The sequence below is a fragment of the Lynx rufus genome, unplaced genomic scaffold, assembly GCF_022079265.1.
Source record: "Lynx rufus isolate CCGP_SWC_20201006 ecotype Redwood Valley unplaced genomic scaffold, mLynRuf1.p SCAF_39, whole genome shotgun sequence".
Taxonomy (NCBI): domain Eukaryota; kingdom Metazoa; phylum Chordata; class Mammalia; order Carnivora; family Felidae; genus Lynx; species Lynx rufus.
This window is the reverse complement of record NW_025814855.1, coordinates 262139-273017: the sequence shown is the minus strand read 5'-3', so window position 1 is coordinate 273017 and position 10879 is coordinate 262139. Positions and strand designations below refer to the sequence as shown.

Below are 10879 nucleotides of genomic sequence, written 5' to 3'. Positions count from 1 at the left end.
CTCAGGTTTCTGTGTATCATCCCTGGGGAGGAACCAGGGCTTCCACAAATGTACATCCTGGAAGCCTCTTAGCCAGGATCCAGGTCTCTCTGACAGGACACCAGGTCACTGCATTCCAGGTGTGAAGGACAGTGAGTGGGACCTGGGTGCCTGCCATGCCTCCGCCCCAGGGCTTCCAGTAAATGCTTCCCCACAGGGTCATGGCTGCTGGCCTCATACCCTGGTTTGCACAATAGCTGGCAGCCAGAGCAGGTCCCCAGGCCAGCATTCTACATGACCTCCTGGAACCTTAGGGACCCAGAGCCCAAGGACCCACCAGGGTTGAAGAACACATCTGGGACAGCTTGGCCAACTGGAGACAGCCAATCACCAAGGAATCAGTGGACAGGCCACGGGATGGGTGGTCTGGAGTGTCAGGTCACTCAGGACTGGACAGATGCCACCGAAGAAAGCTGTAGTGGACTGAATGGTCCCCCCACCCCCAAAAGATACATCCATACCCTAACCCCCAGAACCTGTGAAAGTACCTTAGCTGGGAAAGGAGTTTTGCACATGTAGTTAAGGATCTTGAGATGAGATCATCCTGAACTCCCTGGGTGGGTCCTAAATCCAAAAATAAGAATCCTTATAAGAGAGAGACAGAAGAGAAGGCCAAGATTGAGTGTTGGCGCCATGACCCAAGTTACAAATGGACCCACCAGGTGCCAGGACAGTTGCATGGGATGGTTTCCACCTCAGAGCCTTAAGAGTGGAGCCCTGCTGACATCTTTATTTCAGACTTCTGGCCTCCAAAGCTGAGAATAAATTTCTCTTGTTTTAAGCCACCTAATTGGTAATTATTTATTATAACAGCCACAGAATATTAACATGGAGACTGGTCCAGCACCCTTCATAGGATGAGTGGGTTATGTGTGGGAGCTCTCCTGATCCGTGGCGATGCAGAGGATCAGGTAAGACTGGGTGGTCCCAGGAAAAAGGAGCAGCTCCCACCTAGCAGGAAGGCACCCCAAACTTACAGGATGTGGGGACCAAGGGTCAACCATTAGCCATGTACCCAGGGCATCTCCAGAACTGTCCCCAGACACCCTGCTCCCATAGGTATCTTCCTCTGTTCATCTACGGTGACAGAAACCTGCCTCCCAGCACTAGACGGCAGATGGAAGCTGCAGACCAGGGAAGAGTCTCCCTGCCTCTCTTGCCCTGCTCCCAGTCTACACCTTTGAACTGCCCTACTTGTCCCTGGATGACCTTCCTTCCAGTCACAGACCTGAGAACTGAGGCTGAGCTCGGCAAGGGCTCCCGGGGGGCCTGTCCCCAACCCTGCACTGCAGCTGTCCCAGTGACCTCCCATCTGCCCTGGATGAGCATGCCCTGCACCCTGAGTGCTCACCCAGTCTTTCTATGGGTTTCCGGGGCTGCTGGTGGATGGGACCAGGGCACAAAGCAGCCACCTTGGGGCAAACAGGGGGCTGAGAGATGAACGTGTCCCAGGCTGAGCCCTGAAGAACATGACAACAGCACACCGGAAAAAGGTTAGTGGGGCTGACCTTCCTCAGAGCTTGGGCACAGCCCACTGAGGCTGATAACCATCTACCCTATTCTACACTGTACACGCAGTGCATGACCCCATAGGGCAGAAGTGCCCCGAGTGCGGGCAAAACTCCGTTCTGTGCCTGTCCTCCCCACGGTGCCTCCATCTTCCTGGCCCTGGCCCCGGAGGACACGGAAGTTTCAGCACTCTCAGGCCATCTACCATGTCTGGGTCGGTGGATGTGGCGGAGCCAACCGGGGGATCCTTACAGGGCGTGAATGAACAGGAGGAAAATTAAATTAGTGAGGTGAAGAAGAACAAACGCGGGGTAGCGCCAGCACGTAGGAAAGAATGGCTTCTTAGGTCTCTTTGAGGAAGGGACACTTAACTGGGACTGAAGGAGGAAGAGGAGCCGCTGTGTCTGGGGACAAGTAAAGGGAAACGGCAAGCGCAAAGGCCGGGAGGCGGGACTGGAGGCAGTCGGGAGGCCGCGTCGGCCAAGCGGAGGACATGGGCTTGATTTTGAGAGTCGCGACGACGGGTCCTGGGCCTGGTGCCTCTCACGTGGGCCTCAGTCTCCACACTCAAGATTGGACACGCGGGAGCCAGAACTAGGGCCGCCCCGCCGCCGGAACTGAAGGCCGCACCTGCAGTGGCCAGCCCGGACCCTGGGCTAGCGGACCGGAAACGCGCGGCCTCTGCCGGGAGACCTACACGCCAGGGTGCGGAGGGAGCAGGGGGCGGCGGCCGCGCTGAGCGCCCGGAGGAGCCCGCCTCGCAAGCTGGGGTCGCGGGTACGCGCCGAACGCCACATACCAGCTTGAGGGGCGGCCCGCACGGGTGCCCTGGTCCCCGCCTCGCACGCAGCACGAAGCCTTCTTCCCTCTGCCTACGGGACGTCGCGGCACTGTGCCTCCGCCGGAGAGCCGGAGCCCTCGCGGGGGCTGTAGGGAAACGTAGTCCCGCCGCCCCGGCTGTCCAACCCCAGGACTCCCAGCCGTCATGGCAACCGCGGCCATCCACACCCAGTAGGCGAGGCGTGGACTTGCGTGGTCGCCCAGGAAACGGCGGCGCAGACAAACGAGCAGTGCCGCCTGTCCGAGCCAAGCGGGTGTTTGATAGCCCTTGCTTCCAGTCAGACTTCTGGGAGTTCGGGACCCAGAAACGATCTGCCATTTGCAGCCTCGCTAGGGGAACAAGAGTTGGGGGTGGGAGACACGTGCGTAGCTCTGAAAAGCCTGGGTGAGCGGGCTATTCTCTAGACCAATGAAATCGCTGGAACCTCTGGGTTGGGGCTCGAGCATGTGTGTCAAAACTCCACAGTTGATTCTAATATGTGCCCCATTTGAGAACCCCCAGCTCCAAAGGTGACGCTAACCCTGCTTGCTCAGGATGGGCTGGTGAGGCCTCCCCACCCATTTATGTCACCCTCATCTTCTGCTCGTTATCTCGTGGCTCCTGCCTCACATAAACACATCTAATTTTATTGAGCTGATTCACCTCATGTATGGCATCCAGCAACCCATCCTGGCTGTCCCAACTTTCTGCTCATGCTGTGTGTGTGTGTCTCAGGGGGCACTGGGCCTATCCCACTCCTTTTCTTGATTCTCTGGGTATCTGGACATTGAATGCTCTGACTCAGGGTCTTCTGTCTCCCTGTCCAGGGACAAAGTCAGGGCTTGGTATGGAGTCCTGTGTGGAACCTACCATGCTGAAGGATGATGGATGGAGCAGTCACTGAGGAGCACTTGGAGGGCCGCCGCCCATGTGCCTACCCAGGTACACACGAAGGACTTGCCCACAGTTGCCGCACACGAAGGAGTGCAGCCGCTGGCTATGTGGGTGCCCCAGTGAGTGAGCCGTTTCCACCAATGGCCGAAGGCCCCGTGCACTCCCCGGGGCTTCTCACTGCCGGGTCTTCTGGTGCTCGATGAGGATTACCAAAATTGGGGCTTCTCGTGCCCATGGGTGCACTGTTGTTGAAGGAGCTTCAAGCTCTTGCAAAAAAGTTCTGCTCTGGCTCCACAGAAAGGGCCTCTCCTCGGAATGAATTATCCGGTTTCTGCCCACCACACAAAGGCCTTATTGCTGTTGAGGCAGGCATGAGTCTGCTTGCACTCAGGGGGTTGGAGCCCCAATTGAAGGTGGGTACTGGCATTGGGGGTGTGTCTAGATGGGGGCTAGCTACAGGGTCTGTGGAAGAGCTGCATGCCCTCCCCGTTTTTATAGAACCCTGCTGCCTAAGTGCACTGCCCCACACCCCAGGGCTAAAGCTGGGAGCAGCACCAGGAAAGCACCTCACTACATTCACTGGTCACATACACAGAGCTTCAGGAGTGAGAACCCTGGTCATGCAGGTTACTAGAGAGGAAGTGGGAGTCCCACATGAGGAACCCAACTCCCTCAAATTGTCGGGTCACTGGACTGGGGCTTGTGCCAAAGTCACAGACCTGGGAGCCTGCATCCTAGGAAAGTTGTCTGGCCACCTGCCACGCCCTTTACACAGGCCCCTTACCTGAGAGGGGATAGCACATCTCTGTCCTCTGCCAGGAGTCTTGGCTCCACCTTGGGTCTCTCCTAAAGGCCCAATGCAGTTCACTGGAGTCAGTCTCAGGGACTCTTGTGAATTTTAGCTATGCAAGGTGACCATCCCCCCCCGCTATTTCCCACCCCATGGGGTTTTATGGCAAGACCTCCCTCCTGCTCTCCAATGCACAGCAGGCCACTCTTTCAAGTTCTGTACACACGTCCATTATCAAGTAACCACCAGCAGCCCAGGGCACAGGATCCAAACTGGCCTTGTCCGATTCTGTTCTCATTTCTATGCTGAAGGGGGAAACTGAGGTTTAGGGGGTGGTGCCTTCTCAGCTTCTGAGGAGAAAGGGGCAGGGTTGGGAGCCTCCCTCTGGATCCTGCTGAGTGCAAGGGTAACTGGTGCCTCTGCCTCTCAGCTTCCCTGTTTTCCCCAGCTAGCACCTCCCCAGAAACCCTAACCGCAGGACGAGGTAGGGCCCCTAAGGATCACAAAGTATTCTGCCAGGACCAGGCAGGAGTTCACTTATCCCCTCCTCATCCCCCACAGACCCCAGTGGTAGGCCCAAGGCTGCTGTTTGCACGCACCAGGACAGGGAAGCGACAAGGGCCAGAGGCTGCAGGGGCTCGGGATATTGGTGCCCCCTTGCAGCCTGGGATCTAACCCCCTGCTTAGGCCACCCTCAGGGTATGTCCTTCTGAACAGTGGCATGAACTGTGACTGGCAACAGTCCAAGGAGGCCCAGAGTCTCTGGTCTACAACACTCCCGAAATCGGGGTAGGGGCAGGGGCAGAGCCCTTCCAATCGGTAAACAAACAGCTACTGAGCCCATACTATAAGCTTGCTCACAGGGTGGTGGGCAAGTGGGTCACTGGAGATCTATCTATGCAGGACCCCTTCGGTCAAGTGGCTGGGCCCTTTGGGGTCTGGCTAGAGGGAACATCCCCTTGGAGGCAGAGACCTCATCAGGAGGTAAGGAGCTCCATGCTGCCCCATTATCCTCCCACCAGCCAGCTTGGGTGAGCAACCACAGTGTTCGCTGCCTCTGGCAAGCCAACCAAGACAAGTCCGCGTCCCAGCTAGACTCCAGGGTCTAGGTTTAGGAGGCGACAAACAGGAGGGGGATGTGTAGGGCCGGCACAAGATCTTCGAGTTGGCCACATGGTCAAGGGTGGGGCACCCACTACCCGTGCCGACCCCCCTGCACCCGTCCATTGATCTCGCATCAACGCATGGCCGAGAAGCATCAAACAGTGGGGTTTGCCCCCCAAGCCACCTGCTGGGCACAGCACCTGGTCCCACGTCCGGAGCTCCTCCCCTACCCTCAAGCTATGAAGAGGCGGCTGGAGCTGCAGGGGTCGAAGAGAAATGATGGGGGTACCCTGGCATGGGGTGAAGAGAGGTCAAACCGGAAAGGGTCTCCTCTGGGAGGCTCAGGCCCGCAGCAACCCCGGGCGTGCAAGCGTGGGGGAGGCCGACCTGGGAGAGGGGCTCGCGCATGCACGTGGGGGGGGGGTGGGCAGGACCAGCGGAGGGCAATCGTGACCACCAGGCTCACTCTTCCTTCCCGAGCCTGCAGCGAGCGCGTGCCTGTGAAGCGACTGTAACCTGGACGAGGAGTGAGAGGGGTACCGAACTGGATGCCCTACTCAAAACCGGCGGCAGGTGGGGCGTGGAGCCCGCGGCGGAACACGGTGGAGAGCGCGAGCCTGACTTCCGCCGTCACTAGACATGGCGGCTTGGCCTCAGAGAATTCTCTGAGCTTGTGCAAGCCCCTCCTCCCCCCCCCCCCCCCCCGCCCCAAGAAGGAAAGTACTGAAGGTTAGAACAGCCGCCAGGCACGCTTATGGGGCCGCTTCTGCAAGTGCGCGTGCGCAAAGGATTTACGGCTTTCCCTTGGCCCAGCAGGCGCCTTCACATTCTTGTTCCGGATTGGCCCTTGAACAAACCGTGTCATTTTGCGCACGCATTGTCCCCGCTGACCCGGAAGTTTTCACCTTAGTTAAAAGCGTCGGCCCGCGACTCGCGGTCTCTTCCTGTCTGTGCCAGGGCAGCGCGTGGTGTACGCCGAGCGATTGTGACTCCCCGGCTGCGCCCCCAGGTGAGGCGGCCGCGGGGTTGCGGGTCCGAGGGACGATTCAGGATCTTTTGGGGAGTCCTCATCGATCCTCGAGGCCCGGGGCTTCCCTGGGGGGTGGGCTCGTTCATTTCTCTGGAAAATGTGCTGAGAAAACGCGGAGGCGAAGGAAAGTTATTCTTTCTTTGGCGTTCCGCTACCTCCGTAGCTTTACCCTGCAGCAGGGCTCGGATATAGTGGTTTGGCCCCTGCAGGCATACTTTGAAATAGGACGTTGCTGTTATTTTTATATGCGTGATGCACTTTGTGGCATATAGACGGTTCTCTCTTTAGTAGCAGCCCCTTGGTGCTTGCCAAATGCCCCCTTGGTGTCGGACACGAGCGGTAGCCTTTGATTATGCACGGAATTCGTGTAGTGATCTTGATGACAGATAAACGGTTCTATTTTATGGAAGAGGGAGCAGAGTCTAAATTAGTTTGACACTCCTAGCGTGGCAGAGCTCGTTAATGACGTGGCTGGGATTTGAACTTGAGCGGGTGCAATGTTACGGTATTTGACATCTGCTGTCTCGATACGGCCCGCGCAGCAGCTGTTGACCCAGGCCTGCCACCAGCTCTCCTTGGTGAGAGACAGCTGTTTCTTGCTGACAGCTGACTGGTTCTTCTAAGACTCAGAAAGATGGACCCGGATGTTTACAGCCTTTCTTGGTTCCACATAACTTCCCAACTTACAGGTTGTGGGTTAGTCTCACAGTGGTGGGTGTGCTTGGGCTCTGACAGTCTGTTCCTAGGATGACGGAGTGGGAGACAGCTGCACCTGCAGTGGCGGAGACCCCTGACATCAAGCTCTTTGGGAAATGGAGCACCGATGATGTGCAGATCAATGACATTTCCTTGCAGGTGAGGGGGCTGTGTGGTGGTTGTGCTACCCAGTTGGGTTTTGGGGCACACACGGATTCTTTCAGGAGGGGTCCCTGGAAACTTGTAGCTGTAAAGTTGAAAACCTGACAGGTAAAGGAGGGCTCCCTGGACCATCACACCTACATGTCCATTTTTTCCTTGTGTTCTTTTCATCTGTACACAAGATGGTTCCTTTCTCAGAGGTCACATCACATCCCACAGAGTTTTTGTGTGGGTGTTTTGGGGTTTTTTGTTGTTTGTTTTTAGATCATTATTTTGCATGTGAAAATCCAGTTGTCCCAACACTATTTGGCTTTTGTTTTTAGAGTTTTGTGCATTTTACTTAGCAAATTTAGGCTATAAGTTGTCTTAAGTTAAATCTTTTATACATTATAATAAGTTTGTCTGAATGCCACCATATGTTGAAAAGAATATTTCCCCTATTGAATGGTTTTAGTATCGTTGAAAATAAACTGAGCCTAGCTATATGATATGGGTTTATTTTTGGACTCAATTCTTTTCTGTTCTGTAAATCTATCCTTAAGCCAGTACCACACTGTCTTGATCATTGTAGTTTTGTAGTAGGTTTTGAAATCAGGAAATCAGTGGGAGTCCTCCCAGTTTGTCTTAACCCCTATATTGTTTTACGCTGGGCCTCATTAGGACTTTTGTGGGCCTTTTGTTAAAAAGAAATTATATTTTGTAATTTCATTGGTATAAAGGCAAATACGATTTGGATTGTTTTTATTCCTTTTTCATTTTAAAAGAAACGAAAACATTTTTTGTTGTTTCTATACATATCATGGGATCTAGGCACTGTGCCTCATGGAGGATTCGGTCCTGCTTTCCACCCTGGATATTTTGTAGTTCTGTTTTCCTTCATTTCTTTGTTCTGCGAGGGCTAGATAGCAAGTATTTTAGTCTTTGTGGGTCATATGTGGTCGATATGTGTTGCGAGTGTAAGTGATGGAATGATCTTTGGGTGTATTTCATAGCGGAACAATTGACAATAGTTGTCTTCATGTACATGTAGTTAGTTCCTCTGATTCCAACACCCCTGAACGTTTTGGTGTTTTCTAGACATTTTCCTTAGAAATGATACATGTGTATATAGGAGAGATTGACGAATAATTGTGTGTGTGTTTAGAGAGAGTGGGGAAGGTGGTGGAGAGAGGGAGACACAGAATCCAAAGCAGACTCCAGGCTCTGAGCTGTCAGCACAGAACCCGACACGGGCTCCAACTGGTGAACCATGAGTTCGTGACCTGAGCTGACGTCGGACGCTTAACTGACTGAGCCACCCAGGTGCCCCAAATAATTGTTTTAAAACAGTAGTTCTCTGGAGTGGTTTCCCCCCATCTCCTTTAGGGGACAGATGGCAATGTTGGCTTACATTTTTGGGTGTTGAAACTGAGAAGGGTGTTACTGGCATACCGGATGCTGCTAAACATCCTGCAGTGTGTGGGGCAGCCCTTACGCAAAGAATGTTCTGATTTAAAATGTCTGTGTCTATCCAGCTGTGCTGGATAGCTCTGGGGGCTATCCAGAGGTGGTGCTCAGTCCTTCTGGTTCCTGGCCATCCTGCTCCTGACCATGATCCCTCCATCCTCTCTCCCTGCTGGCCTAGGATTACATTGCGGTGAAGGAGAAGTATGCCAAGTACCTGCCCCACAGTGCAGGACGCTACGCGGCCAAGCGCTTCCGCAAGGCACAGTGCCCCATTGTGGAGCGCCTCACCAACTCAATGATGATGCATGGCCGTAACAATGGCAAGAAGCTCATGACCGTGCGCATTGTTAAGCATGCCTTCGAGATCATCCATCTGCTCACTGGTGAGGTAGGGCTCTGAGGCCTGATGAGGCAGAGAGTGCCCTTAGTACACCATAAACCCAACAGCTACCCCATGACAAGCATGCCGGGGTCTGCCAAGTTTTAGGAGTGAGGACACCGGGGAGGGACGTAGGTTGGGTGTCAGGTTCATGGCTCCCTTCTCTTAGAACCCCCTGCAGGTCTTGGTGAATGCGATTATTAACAGCGGTCCCCGGGAGGACTCAACCCGCATTGGACGAGCTGGAACAGTGAGGCGTCAGGCTGTCGACGTGTCCCCCCTGCGCCGTGTGAATCAGGTGGGCCTGGGGCTTTAGGCACATATGGATTGACAGGAACACCACTGGGCTCCGGTGTGGTTCTGCCTGGGGCAGATTGGCAAGTGGGAAGGTTTGTCCTGCCTGTGTGTTTTACTCAAAGTGGCCTTTCCTCCAGGAAGCCTTCCTGCATTTCCATCCCTCTGATGGCAGATTCTAGCTCTGGCCCCTTCCCTGAGCAACAGTTGCCTGAGGCACAGTTTCATTTGAGTGTATTTTTACATACCATGTGTGGGTATATATTTTTTCACACACCATTTGAGAATCAGTTGCAGGCATTGTAAACATTTTCCCCTTAACACTTCAGTGGATGTCTCCTAGGAACAAGGATATTCTGTCCCCACCATCATCCTCAAGGAGTTTAACAGTGGTAGAATTATCTGATCATCCCATCACTGCAGCTGTCCCTAGCATACCTTACAGTTGTCTGTTTACTTTCTTTTTTTAAATGTTTATTTTTTAATGTTCGTGTATTTTCATTTTTTTTTAATGTTTATTTTAGAGCATGCACGAGTCAGCGGTGGGGGAGGGGTGGGGGGAGCAGGGGGCAGTGCAGACAGAGGAGACAGAATCTGAAGCAGGCTCCAGGCTCTGAGCTGTCAGTACAGAGCCCTTTGTGGAGCTTTAACTCACAAACTGAGGTAATGACCTGAGCCAAAGTCGGATGCCTGAGCCACCCAGGTGACCCTAATGTTTATTTTAGAGAGAACTCGGGGGGAAAGGGGCAGAGAGGGGTACAGAGGGTTGGAAACTGGCTCTGTGCTGACAGCAGAGAGCCTGATGCAGGGCTCTAATTCACAAACTGTGACAACATAGCCTGAGCTGAAGTTGGACGTTTACCCAACTGAGCCACCCAGGTGCCTGTCTTAATGTTTCTTTGTTTTTGTGAGAGTACATGCACGAGTGGGGGAGGAGCAGAGAAGCGGAGACAGGATCCCAAGCTGGGCTCTGCGCTGATAGCAGAAAGCCCATTGTGGGCTTGTATTCATGAACTGTGAGCCGAAGTCAGATGCTTATCCAGCTGAGCCACCCAGGTGCCCCTATAATAGCTGTCCATTTTTAATCGGAGGTCCAGGTCGAGAGCACACACTGCATTGCATTTCCCTGGGGTGGTGGGTTTCAAATCTCCTGTAATCAGGAGCTTTTGTGCCTACGCTTGTTTTTGTGGCCCTTGGTCTGATCCCAGATAGGCAGCATGCCACCTGGGCGGCCTGTGGGCTCCCGCTGTGTCTTGACTCAGTGGGCCAGTGGATGGCAACATGGTAACTGACATTTGTTAGGATCACACAGTACTGGAGGACAGTGGTCCTGTCTGCTTTGGGGCACCCCTGCCCCCAGGCTTAACTGACCCCTGTGCTCCCTAGGCCATCTGGCTGCTGTGCACAGGTGCCCGTGAGGCCGCCTTCCGGAACATCAAGACCATTGCTGAGTGCCTAGCAGATGAGCTCATCAATGCAGCCAAGGTGAGTGAGGACACTGGGGTGGGGGTCAGTTCAAGAAAAGGCTCTTCCAACATTCCAAACTAACCATCTACTTCCTTGCAGGGCTCCTCCAATTCCTATGCTATCAAGAAGAAGGATGAGCTGGAACGTGTGGCCAAGTCCAACCGTTGATCTCCTGGCTATGGCTCCAATAAATCTGTCTGCTCTTGGGGCAGCCTCACCCACCTGTGCCAATGTCTGTCCTCGTGTGGC

The 10879-nt window shown here is 54.2% G+C and overlaps 1 protein-coding gene across 1 annotated transcript; it reads left to right on the top strand.

Annotated features, from left to right (window-relative positions):
• Positions 1-6063: 6063 nt before the first annotated feature.
• On the top strand, positions 6064-10851 carry RPS5 (ribosomal protein S5). Its single transcript, XM_047094444.1, has 6 exons — positions 6064-6165; positions 6933-7041; positions 8669-8878; positions 9039-9167; positions 10550-10648; positions 10730-10851. The coding sequence occupies exons 2-6, from the start codon at positions 6934-6936 to the stop codon at positions 10796-10798; spliced, it is 615 nt and encodes a 204-aa protein (XP_046950400.1). The 5' UTR covers positions 6064-6165; position 6933; the 3' UTR covers positions 10799-10851.
• Positions 10852-10879: the final 28 nt, after the last annotated feature.